Raw genomic sequence first — 27083 nt, 5'->3', positions numbered from 1 at the left:
AAAGGTTTCAAAAGTAGGGGGTCCATGGTTTGGCTTTTGAAAAACAGGGGGTTTGCAGTACTTAGCCAACTGGGAAGCACTGGAATAAAGCAGGACACAGGAATAGGACAGACTAACATACCAGGCCCTCCTTTTTACACAAGGATACCATGTGTAAACAATCCCTTCTTTAAACAAGGACAGAACATACCTGGCAAGAGCCTCTTCTTCCAGCAATTGGGACCCCCAGGGATGTAGTAGCACCTCAGTCAACCTCATTCTGGCCAGGCTATGCAGCACCTACATCAGTTTAGGCCTGCATCAAAGCTCCCCCATCTCTTGCTTAAGCCCTATGGCTTTTGTCTGCCCCAGTCATGAGGATTAATTGATGAGCTCCCTTCACCTGGCTTGATTGTTAAGCTCCCTTCACCTGGCATTTGGCAAGGCGTGTCTCATGGTCTAAGCCAAAAGTAATTAGCCTACAGCAGTGCTATGTCTGCACAAGGAGCACCCCTGCAAGCAATTTGAGTCATTACTACTGGGCTTAGGAGAGCGGGGAAGTCCTGCTTCTATAGTGACATGGAGGGTTAATTGTGCAAGGCCACCGACACCTCCTCGGATTAACAATTCATCTTCCTCATTCTCAGGACACCAAGCAAAAGCCAGAGAATTGTCCTCCTACCTGCAATGTTCTGTTCCTAGTCGGGAGCAAGGCAGCCTGTCACTGGGAATCCCCTTTCTTGGACAACAGGACAAAGGAACAGTGTCACTTCCCCCCAAGGAGGGGTTTCCTCATTGAAGCCTCTTTGTGGCAAGCGGAACATTCAATAGTCTAGATTGGAGTCACCCATAAGTGGCAGTGAGAGCTCAGAGGCTAAGTGGGTGCCAGGAGGAAATATTGAGAGTATTGTGCCCATGGGCAGCATGCTGGCAATTCTTGCTCTATACCACATCATTTTCCCATTAGAAAAACAGGAGTAAAATAACTGGATAAGGATATTATTAATAAGCTCAGCTCAGGCCTTCCCTGCCACTGATACAAGCTAGGTTCGAGACAAGCTACCAATAAGTGTAGCTTATTGCAAACCACCGTCCTAAGGAATGTTACCTTAGAAAGCTGAAGTGGCAGTTTTCCAGAAGGAGATGCTCAGGCATCTGTTTCCCTTGATGTGCTGTTATGAATCAATATTGGCTGCAATAAGCTACATTGCAAAAATCCAAGACAAGACTTGACTTCCTTAGAGATTTCTGACTCAAGAGAAGACACATTTGAGGTCCTGAAACTCTTTGGCACAATTAGGGTAACATTTGAGGGCTCTCCTGACAAGGATTTCAAAAATGTCCCTGGTCTGGAGCAAAGGATGACAAGGTTTCTACAACAAAAAGATTTTTTTGGAATGCAGGAAGTGCCAGAATGTAGCACAGCCTAATTTCTATTGAAAACACAATGCACCTTAAGTACCAAAGGGAGAATGTTCAGCTTTAATATGGATCTAGGTAAATACCATCAGAAGTGACTGCCTCGTGTTTAATAATGTGCATTAAGGCCCTGCCCCAAACGGGCAAAATTAGAACATAGGGCACTTTTGCATACATGAATCTTTTGTACTGGGGAAATACAGTCGCTGGCCTGAGGTTTCTGCATCCCTGCTTGGACTGGGGATAATGGGAGTTGTAGTCCAACAATACTAGAGTCATGGGATCCCATCTCTGGCTTAGTGTTACAAGAACATGTTACGGTGAACTTGCGCACTCCACCTCCCCACAATGTATTTTTCTTTAGCACAAAAACAAACAAACATGGTGATTCAGAAGTAGCAGAATTTCTAAGTGACAACTTCCAATGGAAAAAAAATGTTTATTAAGATGAAAATGATAGTGAACAGGGTCAAATATTTACAGGGACAGACATAATGTTAAAACATCAAAAGGCAGACACCCCATTTTTGAACAAGGTGCTTTCAGTTCACAATAGCTCGTCGTCCGATTCCTCAAGGTACTGGACAACTTTCCTGGCTCGACCCAACCTTTCACGTGCGACAGTTGGAAAAGGTGAGTCCTCACCCGAGCTTAATTCAAGGGAAAATGACTCATCAACATTCTTGGATTTCTGCAAAGGAAAAAAAAAAAGTGGGCCTGGTTAGCTCTCATAGGTATTATGTGGGCTCAGGAATGGCCACAACTAGCCCCTCCTTATGGAACATGGATACATTAATGCATCAGTTGTGGGGAAGAAAAACTTTTAGTGCTCTACAAGCACTCTGAGGGATAGACCAATATTCCTGGTTTATGTAGGAGAAACCACTTCAGCCACAGGCCCTAGGGCACGTCATTCCACAGCACACCCGAAATAAAACACTACATATTTTATTAAGGGCGTGGTTTCCTTGCAGAGCAGAGCACTGCAGGCTTGCCCCATGTTAACTTGTTTAGGGCACTCATAACCAGTCACCAACATATACTGATGCACTTTTAGCTAGGACTTCAAGGTGAACAAGATGGTGCGAGGCCCATGTATGGCTGATAAAAATGTTTAGAATTTGTTATAGGTTATGGAGAACACCTCTATCTGCCCATATGCCAAAATCGACCTCAGTGGCGCCCTAAAACTATGGCACTTCCACCCCCCACCCCCTTTGCTCTTTCAATTCTGGCATTTAGGTATGCCTTAAAGACATTCTCCTTCTATACTTAACTGGCAACAAAAAAGATGGAGAGTAATTTTAGAGAACAAAAATGGGGGCAAACAAACCTTAATTGCTGTAGCTTTTTTAAGAGCTGGGCCAAAGTCAGAATCAGAGTCGTCAGAGCTAGAAACCTTCCTTTTGGCAGGTTTCTTCATCCTGGGAGGTGCACACTTCTGGGAGGCTGCTTCATCTGTGCTGGACTCCGAACTCTTTGCTGTTGCCTTCCTGGGTTTTGCGGTTGCCTTCTTCTTAGAGAAAGCATCCATAATAGAAGGCTGATTGCCTAAGAGCAAAAGAATCAGTGAAATCTGTTTCTTTCCCACAAAAACCTGGATCTACCAAAATGTTTTCAAGCCATTGCTTCAGAAACTCATTCCGGTAACTGTTAAGGCAGTGTTAATTGCCAACAAAGGGCTAAACTACAGTTGATAAAACTGAAGTATAGCCACCATTTTCAAATGTCAGTCGAGGCTGGAAACAACTATGTGCTTCAACGACAGGAAAGAGACATGGCTATTTAATTGTGTGAGCAACTCCACAACGGAACAGGCTCTATTAAAAAACCTACAGAATCTTGGCTTGTTCACATTTCGGCTTATTAAGATAAGACATGTTCAGCCCAAAATGGTCACTAACTCTGCAAGAAAAAAAATGATGTGTTAACTTCCAGGGGCAGAAGAAATGTTCAATAGAGGTTTGATGGATTTCAGAATAATATCCCTTTTCAAGGTAACAGTTACTACTTCATTTATTTCATGAGAATTAACCATAGGTAAAAGTAGGTAAAGGTACCCTTGACCATTAGGTCCAGTCGCGGACGACTCTGGAGTTGAGCGCTCATCTTGCTTTACTGGCCAAGGGAGCCGGCGTTTGTCCAGACAGCTTCCGGGTCATCTGGCCAGCATGATTAAACTGCTTCTGGCGAACCAGAGCAGTGCACAGAAACACCGTTTACCTTCCCACCAGAGCGGTACCTATTTATCTACTTGCACTTTGACGTGCTTTCGAATTGCTAGGTGGGCAGGAGAACTAACTACAGAACTAGAGTAATCGATTTGACTTTCTCTTTTCCAGACCCTTAATTTTTAAGCTTATCAGTGAAACCGTGAACCTCCATCATGCAGTTTCTGCTTCCACCTATGTAGAAGCCAGTGTGGTATAGTGGTTAAGAGCGGTAGTCTCGTAATCTGGTGAACTGGGTTTGATTCCCCGCTCCTCCACATGCAGCTGCTGGGTGACCTTGGGCCAGTCCCACTTCTTTGAAGTCTCTCAGCCCCACTCACCTCACAGTGTTTGTTGTGGGGGAGGAAGGGAAAGGAGAATGTTAGCCGCTTTGAGACTCCTGAAGGGGAGTGAAAGGCGGGATATCAAATCCAAACTCCACTTCTTCTTCTTCTTCTTTTCTTCTTCTTGTGTAAGCCAGAACCAAAGACCTTTTGGGGCACTTATAGTAATGCCACTGAATACTCACCTTTTAACATACAGACATCAGTAGTAATCTTACCTTCAGCTACCTTTGCTGTTTTCTTGGCTGGAGCTCTCTTTTTGGGAGCAGGCTTGGCTGGCACATCAAGGGTAGCAGGCAGAGAAGAGGCTGCTGCAACTGGTTTGCCTGCATCATAGTCCTCAACGTGAACTTGAATAAAGAAAAGTCCCCACTAAGCTAACATGCCCTAAACATCATGAATTCTATACTGAAAAATTCAGTATAGAATTTTTTTGCACAGAGAACAAACCAAGCCACTTTTAAAAGATTGCAAACATCCACAGGCAAGGATATTAATCTCTTTAGCTCTGAAACAGAGAAGGGGAAAGACAATGCAAACATTGTAACATGCTCCCAATGCCAGGCCTGCACAGCATAAGACCCATGGACTGACTGACTGCAGTTCTCTTGCTATCTCTGCACCTCCCTAAGGGAATTCCAATTACAGCCACACTGTTGGATACAAATATTGTAGTCCACGGCAATGCACCAATATAAAAATCTCATGCAAATATAATGATGGAAGCAGAGAAAAAAGTATCTGCCAGCTAGAAGTATAGCAGTTAAAAGCAGGTGCACTATAGAAAATGGCAGTTAAAATGGTAACAAAAATGGCCCCTCTGCAGAAATAGGGTCCTCTTGAGTTAATAAAAATGTAAAAGTAGCCCTCAGAGTGATTTAAGATGAACATGTAGATGAACATATTCACTGCTTCTTTACAAGGGAGTAAGCCAGAGCTTTCCAAACTTTTCATGTTGGTGATACACTTTTTAGACATGCCTCATTTCGTGACACAGCAATTCAGTCTTACTAGCAAACTAGAGGTTATTAAACCCCTTTCAAGCCCCAGGACAAGCATGTGACACACCTACACACTGCAGCCAACATACTAAAGTGTCGTGATAAACAGTTTGGAAAGCTTTGGAGTAAGCAAAACTACCAAATGTTCCAAAACAATGTAACAATGTTCTTTTGTATGCAGATGGGATTTCCTTCTCATTTTTTAAGCCCTTGCAATCTGTTATATTACAATAATGACCGCTGCTCTTAACCTTGGACTGCAGTGAATTTGGCAGCTTTATGCACTACAAAATCCCATTAAAACTAAAAATAAAAAGTATGCTTTTTTCAAATTCTGGTGATTCTGAACTTTTATTCCATACAATTTGAGGCTTTAAAAAAATCTTGCAGGAATTGGCCAGCAGATGCTTCTTGCATGAAGTGAGAAACAGTAAACCATGGGTAGTCAAAGTAAGGCCCGGGGGCCAGATCTAGCTCAATCGCCTTCTAAATCCAGCCCGCAGACACTCCGGGAATCAGCATGTTTTTACATGAGTAGAATGTGTCCTTATATTTTAAATGCATCCCCCCCCCCAAAAAAAATATAATCCGGCCCCCCACAAGGTCTGAGGGACAGTGGACCGGCCCCCTGCTGAAAAAGTTTGCTGACCCCTGCAGTAAACTATCTACTTTCAGCTGGGGGTGGAGATACAAAAATGAGAAAGTCACTTAACGGCAGTCCCATATTGCTGGTAGTCATGGTAACACCGATTGAATCACATGCAGCTATCGTATGATCTTGTTACTTTTATGCACCAGAACATTAATTTTTTAATAAAGAGCGATGCCTGGCTGTGTTAACAATAGATGTTAAACTTGAGTGGTACTTACTGGAGATGGTGCTCTGTACCCCTTGTGGTTTGATGGCTTCTTTGCCTTTACGTCCCTTGGCTTTCCTAGAACACATAATACATACTATGGAGCAAATTCTCCCCATTTCCATGTGTTTGCTCCCTACAGTATAGAAATAGACTATATAGGACTGAATGGACAAATAGCATGGACTGTGTTCTTGGTATTGAAGTGACAACAAACCCTACAAACCAAACACCTCTCGCTTTTTCATTTCTTTTGTTTGCTTCACCCCATTATGAAGAGCTTTGTGGTAACATGAGGTTAGTGCAAGTAGATTGCCACCTTTTTTGCATATTTTTTATTATAACCTAACAAGATGGGAAGCGGATGGCGCTGTGGTCTAAACCACTGAGCCTAGGGCTTGCCAGTTGGAAGGTTGGTGGTTCGAATCCCCATGACAGGGTGACCTCCCATTTCTCAGTCCCTGCTCCTGCCAACCTAGCAGTTCGAAAGCACGTCAAAGTGCAAGTAGAGAAATAGGTACTGCTCCGGTGGGAAGGTAAACGGCGTTTCCGGCGCTGCTCTGGTTTCGTCAGAAGCGGCTTAGTCATGCTGGCCACACGACCTGGAAAAACGTCGGCTCCCTCGGCCAGTAAAGTGCAACCCCAGAGTCGTCTGCGACTGAACTGTCAGGGGTCCTTTACCTTTAACAAGAATTACATTTTGTGTGTACTTCACTCACATGGAAATAGTATTCTGTTCATCAGATGCAGCATTCTCAACCAATTCTTGGATGTCACCACCAGTGTCACTGAGGTTTGAATCTGACACACACTTTGCTTTTGCTGAAAGAAATGGAAGAAAATTAGGCTGCAACCTTACACATGCCAGCTCAGTACATGCTGCGGAGTTTGGCGGGACTTACTACTAGATAAATGTGTGTAGGACTATAGCCTTAGAAAATGCTGTCAAGTAGAATCAACATTCTTAATCGCTTTTCCAAAGCTCCAAACTTTCCTTTTTAAAAAAAATAAAATTAAACCAAGGATATTTAACAAAGGCAATTTAATTATAGCAAGAGTACATCATTTTTAACCATAAACCTACCTTCTGTTGGGCAGCTTGACATGTTTTCAGGTGACAGCACAACCTCCATATCACCACCACCACCACTGTTGTCTGATTCCGAGTCAAACCAAGAGTTTTTCTTTGTTTCTTTTACTGGCTTGAATGGCAGTGTGGATTGTTTCTTGGTACCTTAAGTTAAACAGATTGGCTAAATTTTAAGACAATGCATGCTCTGTCCAAAAGAAAAAAGTATTGAGCACTTAAAGACGATGCATCTACACCTATGCACATTATTTTTTGCTAAATACAAATATCCAAACAATCTTTAAAACCTAAATGAAGCTTAATGAAGCTTAATCTACTAAAGAAAAGCTACCAAAGAAAATGAATGACACTTGTGAGCAGGTGTTACCTGGTTCTGTTTTAAATTTCTTTGCCAATCTTTGTTTAAGAGTCAATGGTTCCTTATCGCATGCTGGTCCATCTTCTTCTTGAATCCCATTAGGCTCAGTTGTTTCACTCTACAGGTAAGCAAAGGGGGAAATTGGTCACTATACATACAATGGATGACAGGACAAAGGTATCAAAGAAAGTGGGAATATATACATATGCATAATACACTTTAATAGCATGCGCACGCACACATACCCCTTAACAGAGGCTAATATTCTGTTACCTTGATTTTCCTTTTTACTTTCTTCTCTGCACCTGCTTTCATCTCCTCAGTCACACGGGGGATGACCCTCCGGCCATGTGGAGAGGGCATAATCTCCTGCAGCTGCTGCTTCTGTACTTTCAGCCTTCCTCCTTTCCCTTTGGTGGCCTTGCCTGCAGTCCCAGCCATCTCATCCTGTTTTTCCTTGTTTTCTTGCTCCTAGAGGGGGTAGGTAGGTAGAAAGAAAGTGGGCTAAAGAACCAGAAGCAAGAATGGGCAGCATGGGGATTTTAAATCTTGGTGTAACCAAAGCCCAGTCCACCCCCAAAGGAAGCAAGCAAGCAAAATGCTGATATCAGCATAGGCCAGAGGGCAACTGCCACTGGGGCAGCCCTTGGCCACCGTCAGCCTCAGCAGCATTCTTACTTGTGGGGTTTCAGATTCTTTGAGATGGCAGAACTCTGCTGAACGCTCACATTCTTCCCACCCTTAAGAGAGATTACTGCTATGATGGATCAAAATAGGCTGTAAACTGAATAACTGGCCAGCTACTCTTCCCCCAGAGTTACTTACTTCAAGAGCTTCAACAAAGGCAGCAAGATCTTCTCTCCATAAGTCATTAGGAGCCTTTCGTTTCAAGTTTTCCAGCTCCATTTCCTAATAAGAACCAGTGAGGAGGAAGAAATATTTAGGAGAAACAGCTGAATGCGTATTTGAGTCTTCAACAATGTCATCTCTCAAGTTTCTCCGTAACAGCTCTTTCACCTACTTTGTCACCCCTTTGCTTGCAGAGTTCATCCTTCTTTTCCTTCGTCAGGTACCAGAGAGGCATGTTCAGAAGGTAGTTAAAATCTGGTCCAGAGGCTGCAGCAGATGCAGTTTCCTTATCACTGTCTCCCTCTTCTTCATCAATCTCTTCATTGCCCTAGAATGGAGAAAGTTGATCTGTTTGCTGAGGCTGCTCGCTATCCATGGCAATGTACCTCTTGCCCAACTCTTTATTTTGGACTGAGGAAAGCAGCAGTAATTGCCTGCTCTCTGAAGGGGATACTGAACTCAATAGCACCCCCTGGGCAAATATAGAATTACCTGCCACTACATCAGCCATGTCTACTGCAATAGGGCTGCCTTTCTGCCTTAAAAAGGCCAGTCATTCTTAAGACAGTGTGAAATTCAGGATGAAGATTTATTTGGGATATTTATAAAGCACTCATGGCAATACGCAACAGGGGAAAAACATCACACATAACTAAAAACATTAATAGGTATCAAAATCCTGAATAAAATATTGCCTTTTATGATTCAATATTGTAAATTTGGGATTTTTACTGTAATCTGCCCTGTGATCTTTGGCTGAAGAGCAACGCAAAAAATTAATAATGCATTATTTTTGTGCTGCAGCACCTGCCATGGCAGTAGGGTTGGTGGAATCCCCTTCAAAGGACATAGAATCTGGAGAACAGCTAATTAAAAGGAAGCGATTGAAGATACACTACCTTCTGTTGAGACTCTTTCCATTTCTTTACTGGATCAGAATCATAACCCCTCTGGATAAGGACCTGTATCAATTCTTTCTTGGGTTTATTCTCTAGAAAAAAACCACACACACATTTTCAGGTCACCACATGGAATGAATGAAACCAGTTGAACAAGCAACCAAAAATCAATGGGTATATCAATTTAGCAATCTGGGCACTCTATTAGGAAGGAGCAAGGTCAATTTGCATACCATGTAGAGAAAATCAAAATCAAATTGACTTAACTTCATTCTCCTGTCCCATTTTCAACTGCCTTATTCTCTAGGCATAGTTCATGTTTTATCACTTCAGGATTAATTTGGTTTTATTTCATTTTTTTTGGGGGGGGGTAACAAATAAACATTAGTATACGGTTTATTTCAAGGTGCATCTTTAGAAAATGAAGATTGCCTCTCTATCTGAAGCAGGTTTGAATTCTGGAAGGAGAGCCTTTTCCTCCAGTGAAAATGAATTTGCATTTGCCTGCCCCAGCCTCAGAAGAGGAACCAGCTGCCCTACCATCTTCAAGGTAAGAAACTGCTCATGGTAAGCTCTGGCAATACCTACTTACCAATCACTATTTTGCCTTCTATTTTTTCGAGGATAAAGCGAGCCTGGTTGTTCAGTTTTGCAGATTCTGCACTCAACATCCCAACAAGCCAGTCTTTCCTTAAGCCGTAATAGCGCAGCCTGAGCTCATAGAATTCCCGCAGAATATCCTCTGCAGTCTCATATTTCTTCAGGCACCCAACGTGGTCAAAGAGTACCTGGAGCAAATAGCAAAAACCCAGAAGTCTGTAACCTGCAAACCTATATGGATCATGGCTCAGAAGGCTGCATGGAGCTCCTTTGATACTTGCACTTCCCTACCCACTTATCACATACCATGTTGTTGCAGGAAAGAGAAGTCTGAAGTTTGAAGACCTTGTGTAGACCAGCAGCCTCTGCCTCCACCAGATTCTTCTCACTCATTTTTACGATGAATTTGACTGTGGTATCGGTGTGATACTCTTTGTAGTCTGTTATTAGGGGGGGAGTCTTCTCTGTGCCATTCAGCATAGGCTCCAGAACCTGTTCTTTATATACCTAAGGGTGGGGAAAGCAAGCAAGAGGTCAGTACTTTGTACCTTTCCCCCACCTCATCAGGAAGGCTCTAGGAGCATAGTAGAAAATTAAACATCTCACCTGGGTCCATGTCCGAACAGGAAGTTCAGAAATTTCAATGGTGGTCGAATCAAGAATAGACACCTCCCCGTTGACAAGGTACTGGTTTTGTCCCAGCGCATCTATTGTCCCCTTGAAATTTTTGTAACTTGGAAGCTTTAAAAAAAGAGAGGAAATTGTAACAAAGCAAGCCAAACAGCACTCAATTTTGCAGTTTATACAGTGTGCTCCGACTCCAATTCAGCAAGACCAGCTCAACTCCTTTGCAAATTTGGCCAGACAAGAGCAGTGTTGTAGGAAAAGCAGACAAGAGCAGAATTGCTGCTGGAGGGTTGTACTTGTACAGTGGACACTTGGGCTTGGGTTGGTTGTGAAAGCGGCAAACCCGGAAGTATTTTTCCAGGTTTCGCCGCTCGCGCATGTGCAGAAGCGGTCCTCCAGTTGCAAATTCCTTGGGATGCAGCCACTTCCGGAAGGGATCCTGTTTGCAACTGGAGGTACCACTCTGTAGGGAGAGAAGAGCAGGCACTGGATTTTAATGAAGAACAAGAGGGATGTCTTCAGAATGCAAAGGTTACTCATCATTTTATAATGTTCAAGACTGTGTCACTAAAACTTTCATCAAAAGGAGTAAACATTCACTGTCAACTTGCAAGGGCTGAAATCTCATGGCCCACAAATTGAGGTGAAGTATCATGCTAGAAAGCAGCAATCTGCCCTTGCCCCCCCCCCATGCCAATTAGCATTTCTCTTATGATCAGTCCTATTTCACTTAGCCATCAATACATTTGCATTACCATTGGAAGTGGCTCATCTCCATCTAGCATGCGCCGAATGTTATTCACCACTTCTCGGACATCATAGTTGGGAATCTTGCATGACCAGCCAGTTCCAATGCCCTCAGCACCATTGATTAGCACCATGGGAATGATTGGAATGTACCATTCCGGCTCAACCCGTTGGTTGTCATCATACAGAAATTTCAGCACACTGTCATCCGCTGGTGGGAAAGCCAAACGTGCCAACGAGCTAGAAAAGAAAGTGGCTTGTGCTTAAAACAGTTCTGAGATAGGAATCCTGGAAACAGGAAAAGTGCCATCTTGGGAAGGCTAGAGGACCATCTTGCTAAACCTCCTGCTGTAGGGCATGCTACATCAAGATTATCATAGTGATTAGATTTAGGAACATGTTAAAACCACCATTATATGTTTCAAAACAACCCAGCCAAAGCCAAGAAAGCAGAAGTTGGACAGTGAGTTGCTAACCTGAGCATTGTGAAGATGTATCGAGGGCTGGCAGAATCTTTCCCACCATGCAGCCTGGTGCCAAACTGGCCAATGGGCTGAAGCAGATTGAGATTGTTGCTGCCCACAAAATTCTGAGCCAAATTGATGATGGTCATCATCAGTGAGTTCTGAAACCAAAACATAACAAACTGAAGCTGAAAGCATCTCCTTTTAAAAGAGGGACAAGGCCACCATCCTGGGACTGAAGAAATAGTGCTGCAAAGGCAAGATTACATTGGCCACAAACATCGGCCAGAAGAACAGAAACTGACAGACACTTTAAGCATTTGTGCATGCTGCTCAGACCATTTGGGACAGAGCAGGGTTGACATTTAATAACATCAATATCATTATAACTATAAAGCAACAACAAATACAAGTTTGATTATGTAAACACTGTTTGAGCAGTAGTACTGCTTCCTTGGCAGCTCATGGTCATTACTTGCCCAATCCCCACCCACATTTTAACTACCTCTCCATGGTGGTAAGACGACATCTCAGCTATTGATCCAGCCAACTGGGCAACCTTCACTTCCCGCTTGTCATTTCGTTTGAAGCATGTGAACAGAACTTTCCTCTGACCTGGTTTCAGTCCTGAAAAGAACGACAAGCAGGTTGCTTCAAGTCAAGCAATAGGCTTCTTTCCTTCGATAACCAGCACCTCTCAGTTAAGGCAAGGATGCCAGTTCAGCACTCAACAGATTCCCTGGAAACTTTCTTGATAGTTTGGTGCCTATAGACAAATGCTGCTCCCACATTTTAGTGGTTATTGATATATATTTTTTAATTTTGTTTTTATTCCTATGATGAATTTTGTTTTTTACTGTACAGGCTGCTTGGATAAATTAGTAGAAAAGTAGGATAAAAAACCCCAAACTCCCTCCAATGCTGCATCACTTTGAATACTTAGGTGCAAACAGAAGTGCAGTAAGCTATTTTTGTTCTCTTACCACTGGTTTTCTATACACCCACCCACCTTATATCACAGCAAATAATTAAAGTAGTTTACATTTTCAAATACTGTACTCTGAATTCTGCTTCAAGCAGAAGTGTTCAAAATAAAATTATTATACTTTTACACCTGCTGTTATTATAATGTCCCCACCTGCTCAACCTGCCCTTGTTGCCTGGGTCTGCTAATAAAATAATGACAGCTATGTTTATAAGGGGAACTATGTTTGAAATAACAGGAAACTTGATCTTGATTATGAAGAAGTATAACAGATAACTTACCATCAACTAGTGAAGGGATGGATCGCTCATTGTCAGAATTTGAGAAGAGGACAAGTTCTTTGTTGATAAAATCATTGTAGGTCAGGTAATTTGTACTTTTGCCATATAAGTAAACCTACGAGTGACAAAGCAAGATTAAGTTATCAAACCTTCCAAACTGCTGCCTCTACTATAGTAGCCTTCAAGTGTCATCCCCATCATAGCACAAAGGAAAACAATATACTCTGATGCAAACATATATAGGTACTGAGAACTGCTAGCAAAGGGCAGATCCAGAAATGCAGTCATCATTTGAGCTCATCACTGCTGACTCCCAAGTGAAAATGTTAACTGCCTGCATTGAGGTCTTATGTTTAATATGACAACCGCTGTGAAAAGCTTGGTCTGTGTTTAGCCCTGGCAACTGGGTATTTGTTGTTGTACAGTGATGAACATGCATGCAACAAACTCTGAGCTCAAGAGGGCACAGGAAGAAATTGCAGGAAACCTCAATTGTTATATGCTAGTGACACTTTAGCCCTTTCTCCTTTACTTTCATTCTAATCCATTACCACACCATAAAACAAGCTTCTTCCTCCTTACCGTTTCACGGAGGGGCAAAGCAACACATGGTGTTAAATGTGACAGTTTTTAAAGCAAAAACACAGATGGATCTGATCAGGGCTGGGCCAGTCACACTTCTTTGAAGTCTCTCAGCCCCACTCACCTCACAGAGTGTTTGTTGTGGGGGAGGAAGGGAAAGGAGAATGTTAGCCGCTTTGAGACTCCTGAAGGGGAGTGAAAGGCGGGATATCAAATCCAAACTCTTCTTCTTCTTCTATGGTGACATAATTTAACCCTCCGTCCCTTTAACCAGCTGCAATCTTAAGGAAAATCACCCCCCCCCAACTGTTATTTGCGTTTGGAAGCAAACTTTCATTAGCTCCAAAGCAGTGGGGAAAAAAGTGACTGCTCTATTGTCCTGCATTTTACCCACAATGCATTAACCCCCTGGCCAACTACTGAAATAATGCTTGACTGTCAAAAACCTTAGCCTTTTAAGAAGGTGCCTTATATCTGGTCTGTTCCCTCTAACTAGCAGCAGCTCTCCAGGGATCCAGGCAGAAATCTCTCTCAAGTTTCCTGCAACCTGCCAATGCTAGGGATTCATCCTGGACCTTCTGCGTGTGAAGCATGTGTTTTGCCATTGAACTAGTCCTTCCCCAAACCATGTAGTGAGAATTCCATGCTGCTCTAATGGGAACTCACATCTGGAAGGCCATGAAGCTTCCTCTCCCTTCGATCTTGCATGAAGTTTGTCAGCCACTCCTTTCGGTCATCAACCTTTTTTTTGCTAAAGGCCTAGGACATTAACAAAATGATTAACTCAGACTAGTCTGGGATGGAGTGAGAAAAAAATTGACACTTACTGAAGCCGTTTAAAGTCGATCCCCTGCCCCCCCCCCAAATGCTGGGCTATCACATGCCAGAAAGACATTCTCCAAACTTTGTTAAGTCAAGCACCACCAAGCTTTGCTGGTGTTTAATGATGGGAAATGGCCAGATTCAGCTACCAGAAGTTTCTGAACATTTGTTTCCAGGCTATCTAAAGTGTAGTGCTCTTGTTTCTTCTAATTGACTCTGCAAGCTTCTCTGCATGAGAACTCTTCTAGTTGACATGCAAGTTTCTATTCTGCCTAGAAACAAGCAGAAGGCTCCTGATGTTTGGGATATTCCTTCAGAGAAGCTGAACAGCTGGTTTAAACTCGTTCTGTTATTCACTCAAGGTCATGCTGACTATAGTAATAGGCCAGAAGGAGCCCGGGTTTCGCCCTTTCTCTTTCCTTCTGGTGTGGTGTTCTTTACATAGCATGCTTAGTGCTAAGGTATTAGTTTTATTATAAGTTATTGTAAGTATGTTTATGTTAAACCTGCTGCAACTTATCTTATGGATAGTGCTAATCCAGATGTATCTGATTTGTGACCATTATGCACATTTGCCTTCAGTAGCAGGAAAGCTCTGATGGATGAAATATTAATTGCCTCTGGTCTTTTTTCTTCTTTTTGAAATCCTGCAACGTGTCTAAGTCTTTTTTACTCTAACTATATGTTAGAATCTGCTCTGGATCAATATTGAGCAGAATTCATGATACATTTGTCCAGGGACATTTATGGATGTATCAGATAGTTCCAACTTTAAAAGAGAAAGGCTTATTTCTGGTAGGATCACTCAACATTTTAAAAGCAGATAATGATTATTGCCTAACTATTTTGCAGGTGTAATCCCCAAGCAACAGAGGATAGAAGCAATTTTGTTACCAGAGTAATCGCAGCATCATCTTCAGGGCCAGAATACTTGAAAGGTATTCGGTGCCTTGTCATCTCTGCAAAGTACTCTTTCGCTTCCTTTGCTGTGCTGGTACCCAGACCTAGAGAGATTAAGGACAGATAACACCACTAAGATCCACAAATAAAACCTAGGCAACTTAAGACATTCTCCATTGCGTGTACAAGTCTCTCTCTATATATATCTTGAAGCAAAGCACATTTACATAAATCTGGGGTGGCTAACCTTTTGCACATATTGTTGGATTCCAAACTCACATCATCCTGAGTAATGGTGGTTTGGGTTGATGGGAAACCAACATCATTTGGAGGATGACAGGTTAGCCACCCCTGAGATAAAAAACCAAACTAAAGGCTGCAGAGTTAGTATCCCATAGCTATTAGGTGCCATGCTATGCAGTTTATTTTCTTTGTATCATCTACAACTGCAGTCCAGGTCCAATATTAAAACAGTGCATCAACCCAATATGGAACACTACAAAGAGGAAGAAGAAAGCTGTTTCGAAAGAATTGCAGCAGGGAAAGTGGTTTAAGTACAATAGCGGGATTCCTTATTCAGGTATGTCTAGTGTAAGCTTATCATAGCTCTCTCCAGCAGACACAAAAGTGTTAGGTAAGTACCTTATTTGTTGAAACTTTGGCAATCAAAATGCCAGTTCATACAATATATAAAAATATATTAGGTTTCTGGTAGGCCCCGCACCCCCAGGATAAGGGAGTTCCAAACAGAACACCAACTGTTTATGTTACTACAGGCGGAGACTATTTTGGATGAATCCAATTGTTGCATGACCAGCAATGTGCGGGTCCTTTTGGACAAAATGGGGCAGGCTTATGTGTGCTTGGCTGACATGTGGGGGAACCCCCTCGCAAAATGGTCACTGCCTGTATAGCAAAGGTATTGCCAAAAGTACTTTCAGCTGACCTTGGGGTTGCTTAGGGTAAGTTAAGTGCTCCAAGATATCCCTTTCACATTCTCTGTCTTTTCTACATAGAAACTGGAAATGTGGTTATAGATAAAGCCCTTCAATTGCTTTTTCTGCCAGAGTTTACATGGAATATTTAATGTTTCCTCGGAGGCTGTTTACTAGTCTTAACTATCTAGCAGACACCCAACAGTTCTCATATGATTCAAGTTAGCTGTGTTAAAAATAGTTTTAACCAAACCTTTGTAGTACTTGGTCTTCCAGTTTTTGTGGTTAGGAGTGCTGGCTTTCCATTCTTCATATTCAGGAATGCTATAGAAAGAAATCTCCTCTTTGTTTTTGGAAACCTAGTTTGAAGTAAAAAGTAACAACGGGAAAGCATTTTAAGACCTAAGTTTCTAAACAGTGGAATTTAGGGGAAATGTTCTCAACTGGCTCAAGTGGTCACTCAGGAAGGGGGTGGAGGGAGAGCAAGCTTACCTTTACAATGGGAGTAATGAACTCTTCCAGGAAACGGTGTCTCAAAAGAGATGGCCAATTATGGTGTATGAAGTTAATAAGCAAGCCTTTGATGTGAGAACCATCTTGATCCTAAAGTGTTTCAGAAGACAAATTTTAGCCACTGGCAATGTGAAAGTAGAACTCAAGAGCATGCAGCACCCATCTTTTCAGTGACCAATGCTAGCCAACAACTCATTACGATACCAGTATGATCAAACACTTGGCCCTAGACTAGTTCTAACTTACTATGGTTTAGTCAACGGACCTTCTTACATATTCAGTTGGATCTGTACATGGAAAGGATTAAATAAAGGAGAGCAGGTCCAATGTAGCAAAAGGTGGGCTACATGATGGAACAACTCCATTGATAGGTGTTTAAAACACTCCCTTAAAGGGCCCACCTCCAGTCTTTCTTCAGGTTTCTTTTAAAGGTGCTCCATCAGACATTTGGGATGTAACTAGAAGTGTGCATTTATTGTTGCTTCATTTTTTAATTTTCATAATAAAATGAACAATTAAAATTTGTTTTATTCAGAAATTTTGAGTTACAAAGCAATACAGAGGTGTGGTAACTAAAGATAAGTACTGTTCCATGCTGATAGCTTTCACCTGTGGTTCTTAGAAGCTGAGTGCAGGGTAGGGACCAAAGGTGGACAAAACTACCCCAGGAGGAGCACGACATGTCCCCCACCAGTGGTACTACCCCTCCACTAACACCTCATATACCCCCAACCCTCATAGTTTAACTATTTTATCAGCCACGCATGCAAACAAAATATTCGTTTCACGGTACTGTTACTGTTGGCAGGAGATACGCTTGCCCATGAGAAAAAGACTGACCTGATCTGTCATTATCATTATTCTCCCATAACGCAGACTCTTTAGTGATTCTTCATCATCATAGCTCTTCTTATATTGCAGGCCAACTATCTTGATAATGTTGTTGATTTCAGCATTCTCCATTATCTGAAAATGATCAGTTTTTCTCTTTAAGATTCAGCGTTATTCCAGGTCATGTGGCCAGTATGACTAAGCCGCTTGTGGTGCAACGGAACACCGAAGCCAGAGCAGCGCAGAAACACTGTTTACCTTCCTGCCAGAGTGGTACCTATTTATCTACTTTCACTTTTTGGTGTGCTTTCGAACTGCTATGTTGGCAGGAGCTGGGACCGAGCAACGGGAGCTCACCCTGTTGCGGGGATTCGAACCGCCGACCTTCCGATCGGCAAGCCCAAGAGGCTCAGTGGTTTAGACCACAGCGTCACCCACGTCCCTAAGATTCAGTGTACAAACTATCAACTTATGGATCCTGCCTATTTAGACAGATATTGATATCTTGCTTTTAAACTTGGCTCAACCCCTTTTTGTCTAGAAGACTGATCTACAACGGGCAAGTTGGGATCCACTAGTGGGTTGTAATAGGAGCACCACTACCAGGCAAATATATAGTAAAATATTTAAAAAATGGGCCCCCAAATGTATGTTTAGTTTAAAAGTGGGTCCTGAGTCTGAAATGGTTGGAGATACCTGGTCTAGACTGCCATAGGTTACTAGCCTCAAAGTGCTTAACACATCTTAAAAGCACTTTAACCAAGCAGATTTTGCACCTCACAGCCCATTGAGTATCCACTGAGCAGAGCAGAAGTTGTCCTTGTCAACAGCTTCCATTGTGACAAGGTTTGGAAATGCAATCTCTTTCCTGTTACAATTTAGAAAACAGTTGACAGCTTTTATACACAATACTTAAAGCAAATCAAGGCCAAGTAAGATCCATGATGGAGTTTGCAAAGTACTGCCAACTCACCTGTTTGTGGGAGGCTTCCCGAACATTCAGCAGCTTTCCACGCAGAGGAAACACTCCAAATTTGTCCCTGCCCACAACTCCAAGACCAGAAACAGCTAGAGTTTTAGCTGAATCACCTTCTGTCAGAATAAGGGTACAGCTGGTAGAATTCTTGCTCCCTGGAATGAGAATTGAGCACCTTAATCCAGACAACTCCATTTACCTACATGCTCATCCTGTTTAATCAGGACTGGCTGTCAAGTTTCTGATTGCAAGAGTAGATCTGTCTCATGTTTCAGTCAGGCACAATTAGCAAAAGCATAGAGTATTGGGCAAGACAACAGACAGCAGCTTTACCCATGATGAAAGAAAGCTCTATATGCACAGAAGAAAGGATTTAGCTCTTTTCCAAACTGCAGCTTATGTGTAAGCAAAACTGTTAGTCCTTTCTCTCTCTAAGTCCTTAATCATCAATCAGGCCAGTTGCTACCACTGGTCAGGAATCTGGGTTCCTGTACAGAAGGGTATTTAACTTCTAAAAAGTATCAAAAGGCTTTTATGTTTGTAACCATACTGCGATACATACCAGCATCATTGGCATCATCTAGTTTAGGTATCCCTTTAATTCTGCTGTATTTTACAGAAGAACATTTCTTGTTCAGCTGAGCCTGGGCTTTAAATCTGACCCAGTTCAAAATGTTATCCACTATGCCACAACTGCTTACCTAGAAAGAAAGAAAAAGCTGTCTGTAGAAGCAAATATGATACAGAACATAAGGCTGAAGTCTTTTTTGCTTCTCAGTTTGTTTTGCACCCAATTCCAGCTCAAGACAACTCCAAAACAATTAAACAATGACAACACAATGCACCCTACAGCACTTACCCCCTTGATAAACTTTTCGCTCAACTTGCATGTTGAGCCAAAACTCTTTGCTTGAAGGGTCATGTTCTCCTTTGTTTGGGAGTCAAAAGTTGGATTTTCAATCAAGCAGTTTACAAAGACCCACATGTGATTCTTCACCTAGAATTAAAGGGAGGTGTTATAAACTACTAATGTTTAGTTTATTGGACAACCTCATCTCTCAAACTCTCAAACTTCCCCAGCTGCAAATGTGATATGTACCCATGTTGTTAATTAAGCCAACTTAAACAGGGAAATCTGAGATTTAACTTGGCATTTAGTAGAATCTATTCCCAGGTTATGGAAATTGTTTTCCAAAAGAAGGATAATCAAGTTTATTTAAAAAGTGATGGTGGGGAGGGGTGTGTGAAGCAAGATGCCTTCAAACAAGATGGGAGAACATGACAGAAATAACTAGCATGTAGGAAGCAGCATTTTTACCAAGTTGAGCTTCTCAGGCACAGGTAACAAAAGCTGTATCAGGCAAGTTTTATATAACAATATTCCATTTTCTATATAACAATTAAAGGTACAAGAGGCCCATTTACCTTAGCATCTAGTCATGCTTTTATTTAAGGAATTTTTCTGTTAAAACTATTGTCTAATCTGCAACTAGAATTGTAGGGTGCTGTAAGACAGCAAAGAGGCAAACTTTCGAAATGAGGTCTAAGAAGCCTAAACTTAAACAGGGAAATCTGAGATTTATACCTGGAAAGGCTTCACTGACACTCCAAGTTTGTTCTTTTTCTTTACCATATCAATGAGTTTGGTGATAAGCTGGTCAGCAACATAGTCTACGTGTCTACCACCCTATAACGAAAAGAAAATACAAGAATTAATAAAAGTTTCAAGGAGAGCCTACCACAACATATCATGAGTTTGGGAGTTTTAGAGTGTGTGCCTTGGCAAGCAGGATTTGTATTCAGCACCTTTGAAATTAGAGCTCCTGGATGGAGCCAATTCCTGTTGATCAGCCTGACTTGAGTTCAAGCTGGACTGCAAAAGAAGGAAATGATTGGAACATACTCCAAATCCTTTCCTTTGAAGGTCACTCATCTGACTTCATGGCCATGCAACAGTCATGTGACTGACAAGCGGACAGCCTCGTTAACTTGTCAAAATGGCCTAAGGGGGAAGCTCAGGATCTGGTCCACAGGTTCTCCACCCCTGCTATATCTAGTATTTAATTAGATAGAGGTAGATCGGCTGAGGAATAAAAGCTCCAAACTAGCTTCAAGAATGGATCTGGCCTGTAAGCTGATGGCCCCAATAATATTATGTATTTACTGTATTATGCAATACAGTAAAAACATTTACAATGCTTCTATAATAAATCAAGGAGACTTGTTAGGTTTAAGGTCTCATTTCCAAATCCAATAGCTACCATATTAGATTCTCTCCCCCCTTAAACGGATGATTTGTTTTCCTATAATTTAGCAATACTGTAACTGTTTTGCCATAAACAAGACAGATTAAACATATTCAGACTACTGTACAGAGCTGTAGCTGGTTACCTTTGTTGTAGCAATGCTATTGACGAAGCTGACTTGCTGGAAGCCCTTTTCACTCATTGTTACACAGACCTCCCACCTATCATTCACTTCTTCATAGACTACTTTCAGTAGATTGCCAGTTTCATCCACCTTGTCCTTTATATACAGATCTACATAACTGCGGAATCCGTTGATCTGTAAATGAGATAGGTATGTTGCAATGTTTGCAGAAAGCTTTTACCTCATTTGTTTACGTGTTAGGTGAAGATGGGTATAGCCATCCAATTAACTCTAAAACATTTTAAGACTGGTTTCCCCAAATCCCAATCCAACACCTCATTGCCAAAAAGGGGAAGAAAAACAGTGAAAGTCATTCACTCACGAGTAGATTCTTTCCATTCAAGAAAACTTTGACACCTTTACTTGATCCTGCAATATCATAAGCTCTCCGAGACATTAGAGCCACAATATCTTTGTCCAGTGTGGTCATTTTAAATTTTGACAGATCGGGCTGGAAGGTGATGCATGTGAAGTCCTCACCATTAAAGTGCTTCAATTTCATCTCTCCAGCCGTAGACATATTATTAGTCCAAGTCTGAGGAAGAAAACAGTTTACAATTTTATGTACAGAAACAACTAGATGAATTTCTTTAGCTACAGCTGATAGTTCCTAATCAAAGAACAGCATATATTTTTTTGTGGGCTCTACTTTTAGCTTAGTCACTTTTGCAATTTTCAGATATGTACTGAAGATGTACAAGCACAACAGTTAAAAATGCTGACCAGCTGATGCCTGAACCTTTACAATACAGTGGTACCTCAGGTTAAGGACTTAATTCGTTCCAGAGGTCCGTTCTTAACCTGAAGCACCACTTTAGCTAATGGGGCCTCCTGCTGCTGCACCGCCGGAGCCCGATTTCTGTTCTCATCCTGAAGCAAAGTTCTTAACCCGAGGTACTATTTATGGGTTAGAGGAGTCTGTAACCTGAAGCGTATGTAACCCAAGGTACCACTGTATGTGGAGTAAATTTAGAAGTTGGTTCAAGGTACACTTGCGCATGTGTCCATGTATGTACCCAAATAACATTTGGGCCCAGGATCTTAAAAGCGCACAATACCTATCATTACAAGGTTCCATGTACCTGCTTAAAATGCTTCTTATATTCTCTGCATGCAGTTTCCACAGTAAATTTGGTACTGAAGATGTTGCAGAGTTTTGCTCCATAACCATTTCGGCCACCTAAAACAATGTATAAAACAAATCAAGTTACTTACACACCATGAAGCTTTGCAGAGTTTAGGAGGTATACAGCCCAATCCTAGGCATGTTTACTCAGAAATAAGTCCCAATGAGGGCACTAGACGCTTACTCCCAAGCAGGTATACACAAGGCTGCAATCTTGAAGATTTGCTTGTTGTTTCAAGTGGGATTAAAACTCAGCACTCAAACCTTAAATGGAGTGTTCCCATCTTCCAACAAGAAAGCCCACATATGTGGCCCATTTCTATATCCTTCCCTGTAATATCAGTATTGTTCTATGCCGCTAAGGGTTGGTACCATGAGGCACTTTGAAACTTCAGTTCCCTCATCTATACCTCAACTCTTGCCTTTAGCTCAACAGTAGGAAGTTAGCATAACTTGTCCAGTATACTGATTTCAGGAAACAAGGGAACTATAAAACATGGGTTACATATTTTTAAATAATGCATATTAAATCAACTCTTCTTTACCCTTCAACCACTCTTCTGCACATAATGAAAGAGACAAAGCTGTAGTGAAGAGACATGTTTTTCAAAAGGGCTAGTCCCTTAAGACATAATTTCCCAGCTGGTTAATATTTTCTATTAAGGTTTTCCTCTACCTGTGACTTTCTTCTCATCATCATCGTAATTGCTAGAGGTCAAAAGCTGTCCAAAAATAAGAGCCGGCACATAGACTTTCTCTACTTTGTGCTCTACAACAGGAATCCCTTTTCCGTTGTTCCACACAGAGATTGTGTTATTCTCTCTAGAAAAAGAAACCAAACTCTTTATGAATCAGGAACACAAAAAAACCTCCGTTAATGGAATTAGCTCCCTATTCTACACAAGTGTTAGTAAGCAATGACCGCCTGTCCACTGCTCCAGAAATTTCTCATCTCTAAAGACAAGATTCTTATTCACCTTATGATTTTCAGCTGCAAACCCACTATTGGGTTTGTTTACAAATACAGAATTCAAAACTAAGCCCATCATAAATAACTGATATGAAAGTCATATTTATATACAAATTCTGCAAAAATGAGCAACAGACAACAGGGGGCAATCTAAGCCTGCAATTCTTAAAATAGTTTACTACAAAGGTTTTGAATAGGACTTACGGGTCAATCATAACTTTGATACATGACATGTTCTTATCTCTCTGCTTGTTATCAGCAGCATTGACTGGAAAAAAATGAAAACACGAACAAAGCTTATTAATAAAAAATGAAGTACTTAATGATATTTCTTAGCTTGGCATTAAGAACCAGTCCCAGTAATCACAAGTTAACTGCATTTGTCGTTGTGCCATTCACTACAGTACTGCAATTCCCATTTTATGGCTATGGTAGCAACTTGCTGAAGTACTGAGCTTGTGGATAAGCCAGAAAATTCCCCAAGCCAATTTAACATCAATTGCAATTCCTCTGTAATTCAATCCACTGGGACTAAAAGATGTTGCTCTCACCATACCTAGGATTTCGTCAAATATTTTATAAAGGCCAGGTACGAAGGTAACATCCCTGCAGTTCAGTCCAACATCTTCATCAAACACCCACATTTGCTGAAAAGTTAATTAAAAATAAGAAGATATTCAGTAAAAAGCAGACACTTTTACTCTGCTCATTCAGTGAGCACAAGGTCAGCATTGTCCAGTGATTCCCATAAGCCATGTGGCCTGACTGGAAGTGTCCTAAGATGCCATGACCTTGGAATACAGTTGTGGAAAAATCACCCTCTCAACTTCCCAAATTAGAACAGTCTAAGCTCTGCTTTGTGATACTAGAACTTTATTTGCAATTAGCAAAACAAAGGAATCAGAAAAGCTTCCTCTCATTCAATCCCTACCTTAACTCCCCAAACAAAAAGCTTTTTACCTGAGTCACTTGTTCCACAGAGCCAATGTAGGTATCAGGCCGAAGCAATATATGCTCCAGCTGGCTTTTCTTCTGGTATATTCTTTCAACAGATAGCCTCTTTTTTGAATCTCCATCTGTGATCTTACCCACTTTAGGGTTTGCATCTACTGGCTGAATGGAAGCGAAATGAAAACATCGTAAGTCACTGCATAAATGAGCTAACTTTGTGGGTTTCTGTAACAACAACAATGCTAGGATGGAAATAAAAACACACAAGACATGAATTTACCACCAAGCTAGTTTTGAAAGAAGGAATACATCAGATACTGTAGGCATCTGTCTGAAGAGACAATGGACTGCACATTTGGGGGGTGAAGTCAAGCTGCTGAGTTAGAAGCACTGAAGTGACCTCCGCAGGGAGCAAATCTGGTCAGTGTTTATGGAGGTCCTGGGCTGCCCAGATCACCATCACCATTTTATTTGTATGCTGCCTTTCCACAGTTAAAACAATGCTCGAGGCGGCTTAGGATATGAAAATATTTACATAATTTCAAATAAAGCAAAGTAGTCATAAAAATAAATAAAACACATTAAAAACTACATAACCAAACTGAACAATTTCCACATAAAAATATGACTAGACCCCTCTTGGTCTTGCTGATGTGGTCCAAAGGAAAACACCTGTTTGGCTGCAGGAGTTGCTGGAAGGAGGCAGACAAGGCACCATCCAGATTCCTTGGGGACTTGTGCAGGGTTTACTCCTTAGCCTTTTTGTCTCCCCAAAATATCCCGCAAGGCAGCAGAGGTTTAGGATCAGTTTTCCGTCTCCTAGGGGGGCTTCATTCCCACGCTGAGAAGCCCCATCTACCCCTCACTTCCTTCTACAGCACATGCAGAAACCACCTTCCTCCTGAGCCTGTCTACATGCAGGGGAAGTCCCCCTCACCTAGTTTAGCCAGCCCACCAAAGGTGCAAGCCCTCTCCTAACATCCCATACACCTGAAACTGAGATGAGAAAGGGGATAAAAGATTGTGCTCGCCTTTTACAGACAAAAGCCTGAGATTCAAGTCATCTATCTCTGAACGTCAGACTGTTTAGACAAAGAAGTTGTCACCATGTCACGCCTGTGACATTTGGCTGGCCACTCTTAAAAAGATGAAGCTAGAATAGATGGATCTCTGATGTAATCCAGCAGAGCCATTAACAGTTTTACGTTTTGGGATGCTAATCCCCACATTCAAACGAGTTTATATTTTCTGTCTAGAAAGAAACCCTATTACGTCCAGCATCAGCAATATACTGAAGCTACAAAAACACCCACAATCAAACGTTGTTGTGAATTTGGGTAGGAATTTGCCCTCCTAGATCCACAAAAATTATTGAAAAGCTCCATGAACCTCAATGAATTGAGGTTCTGCACCCCCTCCCATGAGAAGCCTGTCCCCATCCTAATGTCTCTGTAGAATAGACCTCCAAACCAGTACGTATTTTTTTTGAGGGGTTTTTTTTGAGAGATAAGAAGGAACCGCGGGTCATGATGGGATTGCTGTAACATATATTAAGCTAAAATAAACAATTTTTTTAAAAAAAACAGGAAACAAGGGAATTGGAGGCATCTATGCGGACGGTGGGTTTTTTTTTTAAGATAGAGAAGTAGTAAGATGGCTGGGATTAAGAATGAATTAGAAGGGTCCAACGCTCGAGGCCACTAATTAAGGCCCGTTTAATTTCAATGGCGCTGTCCTGAATGAAAACCCCTCAGTCGATATTGAGTTACGTGGGGCTGGGAAGACGGTAAGAAGGCGGGTGTGTGAAATAAAGGTGGGGGTTTTTTTGGGGGGGGGGAGACTCACCTTGAGCGGGGAAAAGGAGTCTTCTAAGTCCATGGTGGACCCGGTCGGAGCGAGGGGTGTAGAGGAAACAACAGAGCTAGCGGGGATTGTGGGGGTGGGAAGCGGCCGTTGAGAGGGGAGCAGCGGCCTAGTGCCTCAGACTTGCAGTCACCGAGCGCTGTGAACAAAGCCAACCACCCTCCCTCAGCCAAGCGGCTGCGAATGAGGCCGGACAAAGGCGGCAGGAAACGCTTCACGGAGAGAGAGAGAGAGCGCTTTCGAAAAGCGTCGCCTCAGCCCGCTCAAACGGCCGCGACCAATCCCCGCCGGCCTGCTTTAGCTGCCGGGCCAATCGCCGTTCGGCACAGGCAAATACGGGTTAAGTAGGCGGGGAAGGAGAGTTCGCGCAGCCAATCGGAACGAAAGTCTGAGCGTTCGAACAAATGAACAAAAAAGAAGAAGCCGAAAAACAGCACACCGCTCTTCAAAAGCACAAACTGTTATCTCCCAGGTTTAAAAGCGAGGGCGGGCGCACCGCTCAGTTCCACCAATAGACGTGAGGAATGGCGTTGATGGGCGTGGTGCTGGGCCAATGAACCCGACGCCAGCGCGATGGATTGAATTGCACGTTTTGTTTTGTAGGCGCTTGTTAAATGTTATCGTTCTTCTTCGTTAATCGTTTGTTAGATGTTTGCTGGCACTCAGCATGTAACACTGCAACGATTCCCCCCCCCCTTTTCTCCCTCATGCATTTAAAGTCAGTGTGGCGTAGTGGACATGGAACCTGACTTGGGCCACAGTTCCCTGAGGCGATCCACAAAATGGCGCCCACCGCCCTCCCCCCCACCTCAAAGGAAGAAGGGGGGAAGGCGGAAAACGGAGGGAGGAGACGAACAGTGCCTCCTATTGACCAAAAGAGAACTGTGGAGGCGGCATGGAGGGGGAGCAAATCTGGCCTTCAATGTGTGCGCCACAGCAGCAGTGGGTGATGCATTTCTTGGAGGCTGGCTCTGGTGCCCCTGTGGATCCTGCTGTCTGAGGCAGTCGCCTCACCTTGCCTCATGGGGGGGTCGGCCCTGGCCCCTGTTATTGCCTTTTGGCCTAACTTCCTGAACACTATACATATAAACTTAAGGCAAATCATTCCCACCATCATCATGGCTTATGTCATGATGGACGTTTTCATGCCGTTCTGAAGTCAGTTACTGTTTTTTCCAGCTCCTTATTCACCAGTAAAGTTTGAAGCAGCCACATTGTTAAACTTGGTAGGAAACTAAAGGTGCACCCCAAAATTTGCTTTGTATGATTCGTCTTGGTGACTGGGAAGCTGCCCTGTTGACTTCAACGAAGGAATCCTCTCCGTTCAAAACCACTGTAGTTTTCATTTTGGAAACGCTCATTAATGTGTGGTGACCAAAAAATGAGTAACTCCGGGTATGCTAAGCTTTGGGTCATCACAAATGCACATGCATCAGGAAAGCGTGCTCTAAGTTGCCTTCAACCTGTTCGAATT

At 42.3% G+C, this 27083-nt stretch overlaps 1 protein-coding gene across 1 annotated transcript; it reads right to left on the bottom strand.

Annotated features, from left to right (window-relative positions):
* Window positions 1-1817: 1817 nt before the first annotated feature.
* TOP2A (DNA topoisomerase II alpha) lies at window positions 1818-25870 on the bottom strand. Its single transcript, XM_080978252.1, has 35 exons — window positions 25592-25870; window positions 23756-23908; window positions 23352-23442; window positions 23000-23063; window positions 22502-22647; window positions 21782-21879; window positions 21022-21234; window positions 20661-20834; window positions 19855-19956; window positions 19129-19266; window positions 18832-18970; window positions 18267-18424; window positions 17303-17428; window positions 16442-16552; window positions 16203-16308; window positions 15009-15118; window positions 13959-14051; window positions 12711-12825; window positions 11950-12071; window positions 11457-11605; window positions 10989-11220; window positions 10213-10347; window positions 9913-10113; window positions 9599-9794; window positions 9007-9098; window positions 8280-8435; window positions 8084-8167; window positions 7532-7729; window positions 7268-7376; window positions 6895-7044; window positions 6530-6632; window positions 5824-5888; window positions 4171-4302; window positions 2732-2949; window positions 1818-2089 (listed from the first exon to the last, which is right to left on the bottom strand). Exons 1-35 carry the CDS (start codon window positions 25622-25624, stop codon window positions 1946-1948), a joined length of 4656 nt encoding a protein of 1551 aa, XP_080834378.1. The 5' UTR covers window positions 25625-25870; the 3' UTR covers window positions 1818-1945.
* Window positions 25871-27083: the final 1213 nt, after the last annotated feature.

This window comes from Podarcis pityusensis (genome assembly GCF_964106645.2).
Source record: "Podarcis pityusensis genome assembly, chromosome: 13".
Classification (NCBI taxonomy): Eukaryota; Metazoa; Chordata; class Lepidosauria; order Squamata; family Lacertidae; genus Podarcis; species Podarcis pityusensis.
The sequence above is the reverse complement of the archived record's forward strand: the minus strand, read 5'-3'. Positions and strand labels throughout refer to the sequence as shown.